The 19,400-nt window shown below is 41.2% G+C and overlaps 1 protein-coding gene across 3 annotated transcripts in view; it reads left to right on the top strand.

Annotated features, from left to right (window-relative positions):
- The window catches only part of PPM1H (protein phosphatase, Mg2+/Mn2+ dependent 1H), a 144,505-nt gene that overhangs the window by 90,769 nt on the left and 34,336 nt on the right, over positions 1 to 19,400 (top strand). For all 3 annotated transcript variants that reach the window (XM_055711691.1, XM_055711688.1, XM_055711690.1), the window contains exons 5-6: positions 8,477 to 8,561; positions 15,646 to 15,764. In XM_055711691.1, the coding sequence (XP_055567666.1) occupies positions 8,477 to 8,561; positions 15,646 to 15,764 (204 nt within the window). The remainder of the gene's footprint in view (positions 1 to 8,476; positions 8,562 to 15,645; positions 15,765 to 19,400) is intronic.

Genomic DNA, 19,400 nt, shown 5'->3' with positions numbered 1-19,400 from the left:
GCAATCAGCTTTTACTTCTTGGTCCAGCTTGCTCCAATATCCTGCAGTTGCCACTGAATTAAGCAGAAAAGCTGAGATCAAAGTAGATGTGATGCTTTAAGTGCTAAAAGTCATTCTGACTTCCTCAATGGTAAGACAGTGAAAAGCAGGGGGGGAAAAAATCCGTGCTTCTTCCACCTTACGTGGCCAGCCATATCCTAGCTATATTACTGGCAAAATAAACACTGACTTGCACAGCAATGCCTTCATCCACTACGCCCAGGTTTAGTTGCCATAGTAACTTGTCCTGGAGATGAACATGATATTCTGGACAGCAGGGAAAAAAGACTGATTCCACAGATACCAGTCCTGAAGCTCAGAGCTGGCCACAGAGACATGATTGCACTTCTTTGTTCATTTCTCTGGCACAGCCTGAGTAATTGGTGGCATGTTGTTCAGCCGTGATACACAAACATGGTGGTGCATCATTATTGCAACCCTGGACTTAGCTGTGTTCAAATTAAGAATACACTGAAATCATCACAGGCAAAATGAATACCATGATGGCAGCAAATCTCCAACCTGAGGGTGCTGGAACTGATGGTGGGCAGTTTTTGTGTGCTAGCAGTGTCACTATAAACTCACTATAAACTAGCTTGTAATAGCTTCCTAGCTGCCAACTGAAGTCCTCCCTGAAAGATCCCTGGGTTCACATGTAATCCAGCAGGAAACGACACACAATGAATTACAGAGCATATTTGTTTAGTTCATTGCTTTTGGTTTAGTGCTACCGGAACCAGAATTAGACAGTACTAGAAGCATATAGGTAAACTTATAAAGTCACCACTGGTTCAGTAGCAGAAGTTACTTCCTTGATTAAACAAACAGACAAACAAATCACATGCAGATAGCCAATGCTATCCCATTAGTGAGCAGATGGGAGTACAAAAAAAAAAGTATAATTAGCCCTAAAATGAAGTACTGTTGATAAAGCTAACTGCTAATAATAAGCCAACTGCTAATAATAATTTTATACTTAGATTGCATCAGACAAGCAGTTCACTTGAGGACCTAAACTAGAACTGGGAATTCATGGGAGAGTCCCATGGGTGTGGAGCTGCAGCCTGCCAAAGAGACACTGAGAACTAGAAGCATGCTGTGACTGGGCAATGTGTCTTCTTCAAGCTATTTCCTTTGTGGACAACCTGCAATCGCAGTATTATATTTAATTTAAAACTGTAGAGTGAGTAGTGATGCAGAAACAGCTAAGTAATTTAGTTAGTGTTGGTGATCGTCAAGTCCTTGTCACCATTGGATGCAATATATAGGGCAGAGGGAGACTGCCAGGAGTAGAAAATCCCTTTAACTGCTGCTTACTAAGTTGTTAGTTGAAGACGTGGGATGAAATGTGAAGTCAGTTCTAAAAATTCAGACTTTTATGATTTTTAGTGGCAGTAAGGAAGATGCTGACTAGCTCAGGTGCTACTGTAGATGAGAAGTAAACCCTTCCATGGAAATCTATGAATATTATTTTGCTTTGAGAAACAGCTTCTACTTGCCCATTCGTGATTCTTTAGTAAAAGTAATACAATTCATTTAGTTAAAACAGACCCCCAGGATAGTGGCTTTAGAGTGTATCAGCAGCCTCGTTTTGCCCAGAAGCCTTCTCCACAGGAATCACTAAATAAGTGATAGAAATGTAAATATGAATGAGTCAAGTAGCTGGGAACAACGTAAAGCTCTACACATGTGTGCATAGGAACAGTTAGCATGCTTGTAGGTGCCTCTGAAAAATGACTTTCAGGGTTTCTTGCAGGGATTGGATGTCATAATTTCTTTCCCTTGTTCTTTTCAAAGGCAGGAGGTCCTTGTGTTGCCATAGGAGAGGTGTAGCATGCTTTGGCTCTGTGCTGATGTGGGAATGTGAAAAAAGGCCCTTGAATGAAAACCTGGCATTGCCTGGTCGATGTGCTGCTGGAACAGGGCTGTACTTGGTGTATGTGTACTGCTGAGATGCTGACCCTTGGAGAAGCCAGGGTGGCTGGCAGTCTGCAAAAGACCTTAGCAGAAGTTTGGGAGGGTGTTTCATTGTTCCTGCAGGAAATGCCGAAGCACACTCCAGTAGGAAATTACTTTAATCCTGCCTTTGTCTAATAATTCACCAAAAGCAAGTTCTTGCACCTTTTATTGGCTTGAGAGAGCTGAAGTTCTGCCAAGTGATGAACGAATGCATTCAAGCAGCCTGCTTTAACCACAGAGTAGACAATGAGACTACGTTGTTGCAGGAAGAACCACAAGCAAGGAAAGCGTGTTCCCTCTTAACATTGGCTTTGTTCAGCTGAAAGAAAAATGGGGCAGTGTTTCTATTCTGTCACAGTATTCTTGTGGACAGCTTGATGTTTCCACTGAAAAATGTGAAGAAACCGGGGTGGCAGGACTGTTGAGTGGCAGTGGATGGAAAATGAAGACAGAGGCAATTTTCATTGGCTCTACCCCCTTCCCGGTTTGTTACTTGTTTTCTTCTTGGTAGCAATGCTGCGTAGGAGTTGGGGCATTTTTGAAACATCTCTTGGGTACTATGGGTGGGAGGCAGCCAGAGTGTTTTTTCCATTGGTGTTGCTGAGGGCTGCTGCTTTCACTTCTGAGTTTTATGGTGATGGATATGTCATCACTGGGACCTGTTTTAATGCCAGCTAAACATTATATAATGGTTTGTTTCACTATCCCCAGCCTGCCTTAATTCATAACATTAAGGAAATCATTTAAAGGCTTTGCACTATAGTTCCATGATTACTGCCAGTGCAGAGAGGTGTTTGTTCACCTGGTTTCTAAAGAAACATCGAGAAATGAGTCTGTGTGGGACTTAGAGTAATCCAGTTTGTAATAAGTAAAATCAAGGTGCCAGGGCTTAATATATTAAAATTCATCAGTAATCGTAATGACTGTAAGTTCCAGTACTTCATTTAGAGAGGAAACATATTTTTTAAAATTTTTTTATAATCTTCTTTCACTCTTTAGCAATTAAGAAAAGGTAAATAAAACTAGTTTGAAGCTCACCAGATATTATCATTGCTCTTCCTTGGCTTCTTTAGATATATCATTTAGTTACCATAGTAAACAAGTACTCATATAGACTCATTACGTAGTTACAGGATTTATTTTTTTTTTCTGAGCTATTTTGTGACACACCTAATTAAAATCTACTGCTTGGTTCACCTTTGAATGTAATAAAACCCTGCCTTATTCTTTCTGTCAGTTTAATCCCTCTTTCTTTTCCATTGACATATTTCTAATACATCTTCAGACAGGCCAGACACTCCTGCTTCATCTCTACCAAATCCGCAATGCTTAACACCTTTTGACAAAGTGGATACATCCTCCCTGTGGCTCAGAATTGATATACGTTGTCAAAAAGGGTTTTCCAAATGGTTTCTCTTTGTCACCTTTACCAGATTTTTATTTTCTGTCATAGAAATGTGCAGTTTAATGTCGCGTTTCAAATCATTTTTGGCTGAAAAAGTGTGTAATAGAATCAGGGTGTCCCCTGAATACTCCTAACAGTAGGAGGTGCCTCTTTGTTTTGAACACCAGAATCCCAATAGACCCATGACAGCAGTGAAATTACACTTTTGACTTTGTTCACTAAAGTGTTTCTTTCTCTGTATGATTAAATGAGAGCAATCAACAACAGCTTCCTCTAAAATGTATGAGTTTCCCCGTTTCTTTTTCATAAGAAACTCAGAAAGGATGCTGTGCAATTCTCAGCTGATTGTGTTTTCCACAAAAGAAAAGAAAAGAACCAAAAAAAAACCCAAGCCCTGCTTGATTCAAGGAGAGGTGGCGGTTTTATCCATATTAAAAATCCAAAAGCAATTGATATATTAATATTTTTCCTTAACCCAATGTTGTTGCAGCATCCCAAGCAAGGCAGCAATGGTACAACACAGTGGCAGATTTTTACCCTTTTGTTGCTTCATTCACCACATTTTTAAAGGGAATATATGCTAAAGCACCAAATATAAAGTATTGAATCTGAATATAGAAAATAACCATATACTTAAGGTTCTTTGTGAATTTAGCTGATCCTCATGGACTACATGGTTATGTCAATCCAAAAGATAAATGTAGTATTTTCTGTAGATTTATATGCAGCCTTTTAAGATTCTGGTGTTTCTTCTCATTTGCATGTGACTGAGGGGACATACCCTGTTGCAGGGTTTGCTGTGACTGCCGGTCCTGTTTTACACACAGAGGCACTGGCACATCTCTTGCTCCATATTTAGTTGTTCAGGGCACAGCTAGCTTCTGGCCGCTTCACTGAGTTTTTCTGATCCAGAAAAGAGACATACAAAATTCTTGTTTCTTCCATTTTAGGCTGTTTCAGCTGTATTTTGGGGACTCTTCCCCTCCCCCCCCCCCCCCCCCCCCCCAATATATTCCCATTTTCTGTGAATATTAACCAGCTCTGGATTAGTGAACATACATGCTCTGCACAACAAAGAAAGTATCTGTGAAATGCAAGGGCAAGTACAATCCTGTAGTTTGTCTGGGTGGGGAGTTAGGTAGCTGGGCTCAAAAGAGGGGAAAGGACTGGGGGAAATCCGTAGTTTGTTTTTAGAAGGGATCAAAATAAGTGACAAAATAAGGCCTCTGTGGCCTCAAGACTTTGGAGCAGTTTCTCCTGTTCGTTTGCTCACTGTAGATGATGCTGTGTGGAGAGGGCATCGGAGCTGTAGAGCATGGAGGGCAATGCACTGAGGGGGCTGCAGATGTGTGACTCACAATTTCCTATCCTGCCAAAAAAAACTTTCATTTTTTTTTAATTACTACTTCACTGGTGATAGAAGTTAATGACTGGTATAGGTCTGAAGCAGCCTTGTCATCAGAGAATATTTGGTTGGTGTTGACATACTTGTTCCATGCAAACGTGAATCATCAGTCTGCCTTTGGCAGGCTCGCCCTATGGCTCTGCTATAATATGTTTCACCAGTGTGGCTGAAATTAAAATGTCACTATTAAACATGGCAGAATCAGATGCTCTCTGGGCACTGCATCTCTTTGAGTTCTTCTTGCTTCCTATGTAGCTATTTCTGACAGTTTAATAGGACAGCTGTATTCTGGTATAAAATAATACATTCATATTTCCACAATGCATGAGGAGCTAAATGTTTTCAGAGTGCTCTTTCATGGCATGCATGCATCTTTCATGCATGGCAGAGGTAGTAATGCTCACGTAATGCCCTGTTGCTGCTTAGTTCAGTAGGAAATGTGAAGTCAAAATGAATTGTCCTGCAGGACTGTGTAGAGCGGGTCTTTAAAAGCAGCTGCCGGGCTGTTTGTGACTGCTGTGTCAGCCAGGCTCCCCCCCTGTGAGCAGTTACTGACTTTGGACGATTGAATTCAGGGCTCTGGAGGTTGCTTGGTGGGAAAAGCCTTCAGTCAGTGCTTGGCAGCTCTGTCACTGTGAGGTCACAGAAAGGGCAGTTCAGTCTTCAAACCCAATTAGGGCCTGATTCAGCACCTCTTCAATCACAGGGGAAAATCCTGCTGAGCAGGGTGACTCCCAGGCCAGGCTTTCACACCCAGGCTCTCCGGTGAGATGGCCAATGAATGTGCCTGTTTCTGTCACTTGGGCAGTCAGAAGTACCCTTCGCTGTCATGAAACGGCTAAGCAGCTGGTGTGGAAAGGTAAAGAGCCTGGTGAGAGGATAATGAGCCCACCACAGTTGAGTTCAGACCAGTGACCTGTACATGTACGTCTGCATCCCTCCTGTCACTCATATCTAGAGCTGTCTAATTCCTCGGATCACATCATTTGACTCTTATGAGCAGCTGTAACTTTAAAGTTGAATAAAGTCCAACTGCTGAAAACATTAATGAAAAACATAAAACTGAGACTATTATATCAGGTATCAACAGCATTGCTTTACTTCCCCCATTCCCCCCCCTCCAAGGATTTGTTTGGGTTTTGGGTGGGTTTTTGGTTTGTTTGGTGTTTGGTTTTTTTTTGGTGCTGGATTGTGCTTTTCATCCCAGGTGGCTGCAATTTCTAGTGAAAATAAGATGAGCCATGAAAGCTTGGTCCACTTGCTTCTGAATTGCTTTTTATATGATGCAAGTTCCTCAGGGCCCGATTCTACCCATAGAAAGTAAGAATGTTAGCTATCAACATCTATAGGAAGTATGTCAGTGTGCACAAAGGAAAAGGTGAACCCCAGACTGGTCTGAGTGGTCTTTAAAATATGGATTTCCTGTGAAATGGTGATTAAAGGGGAGGCAAAGGATAATTAGAAAATTAGCCTGATGTGCTAGCAGTTATATCAATGTGTGTTTTTATATTAGCTCTTTCAGACAAGCACAAGATCAGTAGATCCCTTAAGGCTCTCTTAAACTAGTGTGTAAATTTGGGTTAGTGCTGGATCAGCTCCTTTGATCACTCTGGTCTAGACTGTTGCCAGAGTACTTACGCTGTACTAAACCCACAGTCCCTTTAAATGGAGGCCTACTCAAGTGAGCCAAATTACATATGAAAAGGTTTTATAAACTGTTCACTGTCTTTGAGTAAATGTGTCTGGTTCAAAGCCAAATACCTTAGGAACTGGAGGGAAGAAAAAGAGCAAAGGTGTTGCAGAAAAGAGGTCATAGAGTTCTTAATTAATTTTTAAATTACCGTTTCAGAAATCCAAAAGAACAACTTTCAGCAAACCTTTACTGTTTTTAATTGGACCAGCACTTTTGTGAGCCTGTAATGTATTCAGATCCCATAAAGGGAGAAAAATTTTCCATCAAAAATTCTACGCAGATTTCTCTGAAGAAATTAATGAGTTACAACCACCGTGTCTGTCTGGCTTCAAGCACACAATATTGTTTTTGATTGTAGCAGTGGGGAGCCAGTGGGAGCCTTCAGTATGTAGGTTGCACTCTTGCCTCTTCTTAATTTCTACACAAGCTTATTTGCCAGGGAGTACTGGAAGTCCAGGAGCAGTAAATTTGTTATCTGTCAAAGCAGAGCTGTTTTCCCCTCATCATTAGAGCCTTTTCCCACCTCTGCCATTGGAGCACCATCCTGTACCTGTCTGTTCTTTGCTATGTGAATCTCAGAAATGTGAACAGTTCCTTTCCTCTGATAAGTGCTCTTTTCTTTTGCATAGTAGCAATAGTAAGATGATCATTTGGAAACAACTTTAGCCCAATATCATATCCAGAAGACTTGGAAAGTTACTCAATGCCGCTAATTTTACAAACTTGGCTTGTACTTGGGCTGGTTTTCTCAAGATGCCTGTGTTATGAATTTAGAAGTTAAGTTTTCATCTTCACGTGCCTACCCATGTTTGTTGGTCACATTGCAGTGCCATCAGAATACCTGGCATAGAAGTAATGCCAGCAAGTTTATCTGATTACCAAGAGAAGTAAGCTAGCACATAAAGATCACAGAAAGAAGACCAACTAAAACATGTAGAATCCAAGTGACAGTCGCTTATCTTATCTACACCAAATTCTGTGCAAATTCAAGAGGAGAACTGGTACACTGCTACTATCCAAACACTGAATTAATCTGTTGATGGTTGAGAAGCAGCTCCAAAACAGGCATTAAAGTCTTTGGGATGATACGTAGTTCATCCAGCTCTTTGAAAGCTCCAAGCGTTACTGTTCTTTCCATTATTTACACAGCTCTGTAAGATAAAAGAACGCAATTCTGTGAGTGAATGCATGACTGCAGAATGTGGTAGCAATACTGGGTACATTTTTCCCTTTTGTGACTTGTGTGTTTCAGACTCTGGAATTACACCAGGGAAGAATTAGACTGTATTTTGCATGTGGCATAGCAGATTGTTAAGAGGCAACAGGCAGGTGTTTGAGAGAATTTCCTCTGCTGTTTGTAGAGGTGTACATGAAATCTCCTGGCTGATCTATAGCTATTCCGTTACCTGTCATCTTTTGGCAGGTAACTAGTTAGATTTGTGTTAAACAGGATTTGCTTTGCCATTTCCATTTGCTGTTGGATCAGAAATGTTCTGACGTGACATATGACCAATCAATAACTGGAAAGTGCTTGCATGAGTCATTTGGAGCCAGTAGTTTAGACAGTGTCAGCCACAACTGGGATTAAAACCTGCAAAGAGTTGCTCCACAATCAGTGATTCTGCAGTATCTCCTCTGGGTGTCTGCATTTCACTTAATAAGAATACCCTGTGGACATTAGCTGAAATAACTCTTGCCTTTGTTGCTTGGATGTTTTTGTGAGCTCTGAAATGAACTTGGCATATACAAATATACTTTGTTATCCCGCCTAAAGGATGCAGGGGCAGGAATTATTATCCTGTTCTGCTGACAACTTCAGTAAAAACGAAATGGCTGTATTTTACTGTGACTCTGAAGAGAACAAGTGTGACTATACCCTCTGGTTTTCTGGGTATGTTTTACTTTTTTTTTTCTCTTTTTTTTTGTTTTTTTGTTTTTTTGTTTCTGTACTGATGATGCTTTATTACTATTACAGGGCTATAATAATCCGAAATGGCGAAGTCATTCCAATGTCTTCAGAGTTCACACCAGAGACCGAACGCCAGCGACTTCAGTATCTGGTAAGAGACTTGAGGACCAAATCACATGCTGCTGATGACAAGCATTGCCCAGTAATATCTAAGGTTTAGACGCATGCCACTGAGTTACTGTGGTTCAGTGAAGGATCATGTGTCCGCTGAACACTGGTGACTGACTATGTGTGTCTTTCAGCCATCGGGAAATGTGCAGAAAAGCCTGATGGTGCAAATCTTGATGAGAGAGGTCTTACCTCTCTGTGAAGGCCATTGATTAGCATGGCTGTGCTTGTGTACCTTGTTCGGCTGCAGACCTTCAGCAGCTCACTGGTGTTGGGTATACAGAACTAACAAGCCACAGAGGTATTTCAGTCCATCCCAGTGTTTGCTCTGTGACAGTATAAAACACCACAGAGTGCTGTTTGTGTGTGAATGATATTGCAGGGGTTTTTTCCATTTGCTCTAACACTATGCCAATAGTATCTTGATCAGTGAAAAGATACCCAACTTAGAGACGATCTCAGCATCAGTAGCTGCAGGATAGTACGGGTGAAGAAAGACTAGTTTTATTTAGCGTAGCAGCACACATACGGCTGGGACAGGGTGACAAGCTGAGGACATGTGGGATGCTTTATACACCAAGTTGCGTTGGCTGATGAGCTGCTGCCCAAGAAACGTAAGTCAGAATGCACAGTGTTGTTTTTCATGCAAACAATCCTGTTATTTCTTAAGTTTTTCATTGATGGTCAGATCAGTTGGTTGGCTGTTCATCAAAACGTCATTCCTAACGTGGCTGAGAGATTTCTTCTGTGCTTCTTGTGGTCTCCTGCTTTTTCCTCTTAGAAATTTCAGCTTATGCCAAGGCAGACTTGCTGTTAATTTTTCTTGGCATTAGGTGGACAGGCTAAGGCTAGTGGCATTCCCCAATCTTAAGGTGTTTCTTATCTTCAGCCTGGCCCAAACACTGTGGTTTGAAACTAGGCAAAATGCCGGTGGTTGAAGGTGGGGGTGGAAGGTTTTAAAGAAAAATTGTAAATGTTTCTGCGTTTGTTACCTTTGATTTTTTTGTTGGGTTCATTGGCGTGAAGCTGAAGATTTCAGAGGAAATACTGCTTTGGTAGTATTCATATTCGGAGAATCAAATGGAAAAGAGGCCTAATAAATATTTACAGTTCAGTTACATTTGAAATAATTTGTTTGCCTTTAAAGTAAAAGGTATCTTTAGTATCTGGAGAGTTTGCTACTTCTGTAGGAAACATGAGATAAAGCATTGCCTGCAAGGGATTTTTTTCTCTTTTGATGTCCTTTCTGGCTTATATTTGAAAACAGCAGCTGATCTGAAAAGCAGTTCTTCTGTTTCCTTTGGAAAATTCCTTTACCTTTGTTTGTTTATTTTAATTCTACATGGAACAAATATGCCAGGTCTGTGGGTATGTTCAAAGAAAATACATGCAAGACAGCAAGAGCGTGAAAAAAAATTAGAAATAGTTTCAAACATAACGGTCTGTAAGTAACATTTTTACTCCAGTGGTTAAAAAACCATCAAACAAAAAAAAAAATCCCCTAACAAATTTTTTACAAGGTTGGCATAAACATTACACTCCAAAGGTTGCATTTGTCTTGCTGATTATATCCCAAATAATTCTTACTCACCTTGACTGTCCCCTGATTCTATCAGTCTGTTGCACCATCAACATCTCTCTTCTGCCTTTATCTGAAAGTTACTTACTTTAGATTTATTTTCTTATTTGCAGTTAAAGCTGAGTTTCTTTGTTTCAAACATGTTGTGCTGTTCTTCCTGCACAATAGGAAGAAAATCACTTAATCATTTTAGCATTAATATTTTACTCGGTAAATGCAGAGATACTGTTTGCTGTGGGGAATTACTGTGCAGGCAAAGGGAGGGTATGGATTTACAGCCTGCAGGCTACAGTGTTGGTTCCCCGTGCAGCAGACACAGTTAGCACAGGCAGGGCAAAGGAGCTTTCCTTTGCCTTTAGCACCTACTGATTGCATTGGCTGCACAGGACGTTGGTTTAGGTCTCATTTTCTGGGTCCTAATTCCCATGTACAAAGAAATCTGTGGGATAATGAGTTGTTCAGGTCATGTGAACATCTCTGAAGTCCTCCGCCTAGACTTAGACAAAATTGTGCTTCAGCTACTACTGGTTGGATAACTGAGGGGGGAACAGCAAATGTTTTCCCTATCCAGCTCCTATTTTAATGCAGGTTTTTTGTCATGTATCCAAGAATGGCCTGGAGTGTAGGCCTCTGGCCTGGCAACCTCAAAAGAGCAAGCTGACTACCCAGTTGTTCTGCCCAGCAGCTCTGGGTATGGTCATCCCTCCAGCTCCACCTGCACCCCCTGTTTTTTGCAGTGGGAGGACAGCATACAACTGCAGATTTCAGGCAGGCTGTATGGCAGAGGCAGACTTCTGTGCCAGGTGACTTGTGAGAGTATTGCAGAAGGCAATCAAACCTTCAGTTGTCTTAGGATGTAAGGCGTGAAAGCCTTGCACCGGTATGCTCTTGGTCCTTCAGCTTCTGTAGAGGGTCAGTGCACCATACTGCTTCCCTTCCACTGACAGGTGTTCACAAGCCTCCTTTTCTTTTGAATTTTTGTGTCTGTCTTTTCCTTTTAGTATTGTGACAGGAGACCTCTGTGCAGCTCCTACTCCAGGAAAGCCCTGGCTTCCTGTGTTGGTGTGTCTTGAGGGAAAACAAAATCCAGTATTGATTGGGAACTGCTCTGGTAGATTCATCAGTTTTGCAGGCAACGACTGCCAGAGGCAATTTTCCTTTCATCTTCTGAGGAGACTATTAATTTCAGTCATAATAGTCTAAATTGCAACAGTAAATGGCGTAGATTTTGTTACTTACTCCCTCGGAAAATGTGTTTAAAATGAATGATGAGTGAGTGCTGCACCATATTGCAGATGGGTGTATTTCTGTTTGTTATCAAAGTTGCAATTTGAAGGTGTCCTGTGAGGTCAGCATGGCATTACTGCGTACTGTGTCCGTGCATGTAGCCAGACAGTGCCCCAAAGGTTTGGAGCTCAGCCCAAGGATGGTGCAGTGCTACTACCAGGGCAGGCTCTACTACTAGTAGAGACTGGGTGGCCATCAGTGGCAGTGAGTCATGGATGCTCCTCATGTTTGGCCCCGTTCAGAAAGAGGTTCATGAGCCCAGACAGGCATGGGTTCAAAGAGGACCTATTCTTATTTCATTATTCAGGTAAGAACTAAGTAATACTGACTTATCTGCTGAAGGATGCTTGGGGAACCCAAACCTGAAGAGGAAATTAACCTAGATATTCTAAATGGCCGTTCAGTGCTTCAATTACAAGTCAGATGAGTCTTAATTATTTTACAGTTTTTTGGCTCCCTGCATCACCTAGCATAGGATTGCTTTGGCAATCTGACACGTTGCTTGACGCTGTGGTAAAAGATACGTGGTTTTATGGAAAGGATCTGGCCTTTCATAAGATGAGACGCCAATCCAGAGCTGGATTTGATACTCACTTCCCTCTTTCCTTCTACCACCTCCCTTAGTTTTAATCTCTGTTTGGCTTAAACATGTCCACGTGATAATGGCTGAGTATTTTGCAAAACTTTGTGAATGGTAGTCCTGTATAGTAGAATATCCTACTGGAGAAAATGGCACAGTATTATTAGAGGATAAAGTTGTAAGAGATGACGTAGGAGAAAACACCAATTCTGAAAATGACACAATATAGTGAAACCACTAGTTTCAGTGATATCCCAGAGGAGCATGTACTGGAGGAGCTGGAAAAGGCATCAGCAGGCCTTGTGGAGGTACGGTAACATATATGCGGTGTTCCCTGCCACCTATGTAAGTCCAGGTTTATCTTAATTCCACGTTTGCTTTGCTGATCACCAGGAAACACAGCAGGAAGTAAATGGCCTTTTGAAAGAAATGTGACTAATATTTCCTTGAGTGGACTCCATTTTAAACAACTAATGTTGAATGTAATACATCCAGCCACAAAATACACCATTAAATGGCAGAGTACCAAAAACACATGGTACAGACTATGCCAGATTTTAGCCAAAAAAATGCAATAGCTCCTGAAAGAAAAATGATGGAAAATATTCCAGTTCCATTACACAGAATAACACTGAATATAACTCATAAGGATGTAGAGAAGTATTTGATAATCACTCTTTTTATTAAATTTTAAGTTCTCTGAATGGTGTTTCTGATCCAAGGTTCTTGCAAATCGGGACTAAACAAATGAAAAAATGGAAAATACGGTGCCTCATCACAGATGAAATTCTGGCAGTCAGCTCACTTACTGCTTTTGTTTCTTGTTTGATCACTTGATGGGAGTTCTGGTGCCTGCTTGCATATCTACATGAAAGATCTGTAGATTTTCAAAGCATTGTTTTATATATTTTCTGGTTCTTCTGCCCAGCACAGTTTGATTGGGGTGGAGAAGAAGAGTCCTGCCTTGTAAAAGGAGAACAGTTCTTGACAAACCCAACTGGAAGTTGCAGCTGAGTTTTATGTGCAGAAATACCATTGAAGTGTGAAAAAAAACTGTTAAAAAGGGTAAAAAAAAAAACACAAAAAAAACCCCTAACAAAAATCCACATTTCTTCACATAAGAATTCAGCTCTCAGGCACCAGAAGCTTCCAAATTGCGCTTTTCCCTCTGTTCCACTGATGCCAAAAATATTAGAATCGAGTTAAGATCCCTGGATTGTAAGTCAAGCATTGAGGCTTGGCTGCGGAAGAGAAATCTTATTTGAACATTAGCAGTCCACTAGTAACTCTGCCAGCTTTATTAATCTTATTTCACTTGTGACCTCAGACTTTCCATCTGAGTAAATCTTTATGAAATGCAGTCTCTCCCAATTGCTTTACCTTTTCAATAAAGGAAATTCTTGTTTTCAAGGGGAGAAATGCTAAAAGCTTGTAACTTTTTTCTTCTGGACCTGTGATCCAGCCTAATAAGTAATCTCATAATCTAAAGGCTAAATAACTTCATTTTGATGTCAGGTATGAGGGGGGTTTTGCTTTTAATAAGGCTTCTTTTTTTGTGAGCGGGCAACAGTAGTCGTTGGCTAGAAGTGGTTTGTAATGATTTAATCAAGAGGGGTTGTGCATTTTTAAAAGTGAACTGAATTGCACTTTCAAAGCAAATGGTCTTCATTATTTACAATATCATAGACTAGAAGGAATTAAAAAAATACCAAAAAACCTCCAGCTCCAGTTCTCTGCTGTTAATGTGTTGCAATGCATCAAATAAATCATTAGGGATGTTCCATCTTTTTTGTGACTAGAATGAAAATAAATAAAAAGTTTACGTGTACTCTCAGGTAAAGAATCCAGAGTTCTGGAAGTATGAAAAGCATCATCTAGACTAATACTGCTAGACCTCTCAAAAGTCACTAGTGCTCCTCAACCATTTCTGTAATGAAGAACAGTGATTAATGAGAGGGTCCTTGAAAACAGTATTTGGGTGGAGAAGGGGACCTTGGCTGACTGTAGACTGAAGGGAAAAAAATGTAATTCCATTAACTGTACACGAAGAGAGAATTTGATGGAGCTCCTGTTCCAGGAAGGGATCACAACGTCAAGATCACACTTGTGTGCTTGAAAGCTGCCTCTTGAAAGTAGAATCCAATCTTGTTGGCTACATACAGCAATCTCCCTCAGCCCTGTTTCAGCCAAGCTCGAGGTGTTTTCTGGAAGGATGTCTGGCGACCGGAACAGGGACAAGCTGATGGAGGGTTAGTGCTGTGATATGCTGAGCCTGATCCAACTCCTATTAAATTGAGTGGGAGCAGGCTCAGCCCTTAAATGCAGGAAATATTTTATTGTGAAGTATCTGCATGATAGCTGCCAGGTAGATCAATAAGGGTTTCCACTGCTTCCTGCCGCTCACCTTTGATGAGTGCTAGATTTATGACAAACCCGCAAACTAAAGCCAGCTCATTTGGTTTGCCCTGATGGCAGCTGCTCCTGGAGATAAGACAGACTTTATTGCCTTAACTGTCTGGATAAGGAAAGAGTTATTTGCAGAAAGGTTAAGAAACGTAACTTTTTTTCAGTTCCCTAGCCAATCTGTGTCTTCAGAAGAGCTTGCTCACAGTGAGGCTTTGGGGAGGGAACAAGAAAGGCTTATTTATACAAATACTAAAGAAAAGTGAGTGAGGTTTACTTCAGAAAGAAGACATACGGTATGTTTAGGATTACCCTATTGTGTCAGGTGAACTGTGTATAAATTCAAACCAAAAATTTGTGCTGTGGAAAAAGTGCCTCATGATGCTCTCGAGTACAGTCAACTCCGGAAAATACGAGCCTTGGGCATGGCTCTGGCAAAGAGGCCTCCCAGCATCTGCAGAGCAGCACACCAAAAAAGACAGCAGCAGCAGCAGCATTCAAACATTAACACCACGAAAAACGTTAGTTCTGGTTGTGACACAAAATTGCTGCTCCTTTTCTTGAAGTCTGTTCGGCATGGAGGAAGTAGTTTTTAGAAAACAAGAAAATAAATTGCTCTGCAGCTCATGTTTATTTGCAGTGTCGTGTGTGATGGGGTGCAGCACACTGAGCAGGTAAAAGGGACCATTTTTCTTGAGGCAGTGACAATTAAAGTGTGGTAGTAATATCAGGTTGTGTTCATTGTTGGCATAGCTGAGCTGGGAGTCAAAAGCTTGAGCTTCACTCCACACACACTCGTGCAAGTGCCTGCTTGCTCCATATCTTTATCCTTTGATTGTTCCCTTCTCTTAGGTTGCTGACTTGCAAAAGGAGATGTGGTCTTTTTACAAAGCCCTGCAGACTCCTTCAGGGTCAGTGGATGAGATGTACTTTAGCCATTCCAGATGCTGAGGAGCAGGGACAAGTGAAGGATTCTGGGGGCAAGAGGTCTGGTCCCTGTGAGGCTGCTGCCGGACAGTGGGGCAGTGTCAGAACTGGTGTATGTGCACATCATTTGCTGAAATGGAGCTCATCATCTGTTATTTAAAAATGGGGGGTGGGGGGGGAATGTGTGTGGGAAGGGAGCAGGAAGGGATGGTAATGCTATCTCATTAAAAATAGATGATGTCTTGTTCTATGACGTTTGTGTGGTATCTGTGGCTTGGTTTCTGCCCACAGGCTTACATGCAGCCCCACTTGCTGGGAAATGAGTTCACACATTTAGAGTTTCCACGGAGGGTGCAGCGCAAGGAAGTTGGAAAGAGGATGCTCTACCGTGACTTCAACATGACTGGCTGGTAAGAACATGTCCGTCTCAGCATGGGGTCAGCCTTCTTGCCAACCAACGACTGCTTTGTATGTGTCTTTGATCAGTGTAAACTGCATCAAACATGAAGGTGTATGCCTACATACTAAAGGGGAAGGTATTTCCTTCTTTCAGATGTACCTTTCCTTTAGAAGTTAACGTTTTAAATAAGTTGACCTCCCTCCAGAGCCAGTATCTAGGTTTGTTTTAACGTGCAGGCACTCAAAGCGGAGCAAGCATGTCAAGGGGAAGACATGCCAGGGGATCTTCCTGAAACGTTATCAACTTTCCTACCTTGGAAGCAGCTTTTTGTAGAATCTGGATCAGTAGGCTGTCATGCCTTTGCATGCCAAGGAACACTTGCAGAAAGGAAGAGCTGCCTCCCGTACTCTACTGCAGCTGACCCCTGATTTGGGTAACCCTTCAGGAACAGTTTTAGAGACAGGCCTATCTGAATAAGTCATAGCCAGCCTAAAATGAAAAGACTTCAATGAACAGCATTGACTTAATTGAAGTGAAGACAGAAAGAATGATGAGTTTTTTGTCTCTTGGCTAAATGTCTTCATTGTTTTGTGTCTGTTCAAGAGGCTGCTTCTCAAGTAATTCCCACTCACTTAGAGAAGCCCTAATCCTTGCTGTTGTGGGCTCTCTGTGTGACCTATAAAGGCAAAAGCCCTTTATATGCAAATGGTCTTCACTTCCATGCTGTTTGTGTTTTAGCATCCTTAGCAAATGTCCTTTCAGAAAGGGAAAGAATGGAGGGCGTTAAAAAGCCTGAACTCTTAGGTTTGAAGACTTGGATGCTCACATGCTTCTGATTTGTCCCATACTTTATAGACCATAAATATAATGATATCTTAATGGCAGAAAAAAGATCCAAGTTTAATATTAATCTGGAGTGTTTGTGCAAAACATGTTAATCTGGGTATAACCGTCATTGTCTGTCTTGAACAGCTGCTAGTAGAATATGCAGTCTCACCCTGAGAATGACAACTTCACATTTTAAAAAGGCTATAGGCATGAGCAAAAGCATAGGAACAGAATGAAAACATTGGATCAACTGAGGACTTAATGGCAAAACGTTTGGAAGATTATGAGACACTCTCCCAGTTTCTGCAAAGGGAGTTTTCTTACTGAAACTCCCAGATGACTCTGAAAGCATCAGTGAAGAATGGCATCATGTAGACTTTCAGAAGCTCTTTTCCAAGATGTGAGATGCTCAGGGGGTGGGGGAGAAAGAAAATGACAACAAAAAGAGCCTTCTAATCTGGGGGAGAGCTATGGAAGTATCATGGGCCAAGAACTTTCTGAGAGGGTAAGATCAGATTTCTTTCATGATGGTTGGAAGGCAAAAAGGGTTTCTCCAGGTTCAGGGGAGTTGTTCTGTGTTTCCCTGGTTGGTTAGTGGTCTGGAAAAGAAACGAGGTTAGGATGGCTGAAGTTGCAGCATTGGCAGGTGATGCTGCAGCTTTTTTCCGAATAAACAAGAAGGACCATGAGGAACTGAAAAGAATTCAGTGGTTTACATGAATGGGCATCACACTTATCAAATTTGTTGTTTATAAATACCAAGTAAATCATGAAGGGGGAAAAATAACTATTTGTGCACTCTAGAGGTTCCAAATGAACTTGAGAGCCATGTCAAAAAGCTCAGTGGAAGTCTGCTTACTGTGATTTTTTCCAGTCACGGTCACATATCACAGTGGGATATTGGGATCCATGCAGGGTTGGAATTGTTAAAAATTAAATGGAGAGGTAGTTCTCTGTATCAGTTTGTACCTTGTTTGTGAATCTGTGCATAACACTTCACCTTATTTGAAATGGTTATTGCATAGCTAATACTGTTTGGCATTAGAAGAAAGATGAATTAGAAAGAATGCAAGTTTTATATGTAAAATAATGAGTAAGATAGAAGATCTTGGATAAGTCTAAATGGATGGCAGATTTGATTCAATGTGTTATTTTTCAGTACTGGTGTGTGAACTCCGTTAACTCTAGCATAAGGCAGGAGGGAGAAGAGAGCTGATTTTCCTGTTGATTCTTCTGAATTTCCTGAAGTGTAGGACACATGTTGATCCAGTTACAGATTCTGATATGGTGAATGCAAAAATTACCATTGGTTTAGCACAAATACACCTAGCTGTAAGCAGTTATTCCAGAATAAAAATTTAAACTGTGACTTGAAAGCTCAAATTTGGATTCACTTCAGTGTTGTCCCAGAAAGAGGTAACATGTGGCAAGCAAAAATATGTAGAGACTGTGGTGAGGCTACCTCTCCCTGCTGTTTCTTTTGACTTCTGGCTGGAAGTGGAAAATGGGGGATACGTTTTTGTCCTGAATAAAAGAATCAGAATTTTTTAGCTGCTCTGTATCCCACAGCTAGTTACCTCTTTGTTTGCCTCAGGACAGTAAGATGGTGAGGGAATTGCTGTAACGCCATACATTTACCTAAATTAGAGCTTTTCTAAATAAGGATCCGTTTCTTTTTGCAGGGTGTTTGCTTAAGGGAGTCTTGTTTTCCATCAAATTGTGTGCAGTGATCTCCTAAGCAGAGAAGAAGCAATCTGTTTCTCTTTGTCCAAAAGTCTGGGTCAGTTTTAATGGTTGAGATTGTGGACAAGACATTAGATTTCCAGCTTGGTGGACCATCGGGGATGATGGTTTGAGGTGGCTGGTGTTTCACAGTGGTTGTTTTCCACTTCAAGCATTTTGCTTCTGTTTTCTTCTCTTTCTAATTCCTAGATTTAACTGATGCATCAGGACACAGTGGCCAAGGACGTGCCGATTCTGCATTTGTTTCTAAGGACAATATCTGGTATAAGGAACAGATTAGCATATAAATTCCTTCTCCAGAAAATGTCAGGTAGAGCTTTGACCAGCCAGAGCCTGATATGCTAAAACACTGCCAAACTTTTATCACTTACAACACAGAAGATCAATTGTTTGAACCTTTTTTTTGGTCAGTGACTTCACTGTATGTTGACATTTGCACATGCATGTAGAGAGGTGCAGGTGATGTAACAGCCACTCTTACACTTAATTACAGAATCCTTTAGTGAGAGGGCATAAAACTCAAAATCTCTCTGATCCGATGTTTCCTCAGGAAAAAAAGCTGTTTTATTTTAAAATTCAGGACACTTCCTGTGTTTTCCATTAGAAGCTGTATGATAATTTTTTTTCTTCATTTTTACCCTTCTCCTGTGCTCTGGAGCTTTTCAGATTCTCAACAATGGCTCAGCTTGCCCAGCTTGTTTGGATTACAAAAGGTTATTGTCTTTGGGTCTGTCATAATGCATTTGGCCTTTTTTTTCCTTTTTGCTTTTTCTTTCCTTTTTTTTTTTTTATGTGAAGTTTCCACGTCTCAACAGCCCACAGTGGTAGCAGAACTGCCAAGTTTCCCCACAGCATTAGGACAACTGCCGATCCAGCAATGTGTACCACATCACTAGTCCGGGCTGCGTGTAACTGCTTTGAGACCAGCCTTTCCCTTCTCCCTCCAGCTCTCCCACCCTTTCTCTGCAGTGGCAGTTGGGATAAGAAATCCACTGTATTAAATGTATCTAAAATAAATCCCACTTAGGAGGGAGCTGACCATGAGCTGCCCCTTCTGCACCCTTGCCCCATGTGC

The sequence above is a fragment of the Falco cherrug genome, chromosome 5 (genome assembly GCF_023634085.1).
Source record: "Falco cherrug isolate bFalChe1 chromosome 5, bFalChe1.pri, whole genome shotgun sequence".
Taxonomy (NCBI): Eukaryota; Metazoa; Chordata; class Aves; order Falconiformes; family Falconidae; genus Falco; species Falco cherrug.
The sequence above is the reverse complement of the archived record's forward strand: the minus strand, read 5'-3'. Positions and strand labels throughout refer to the sequence as shown.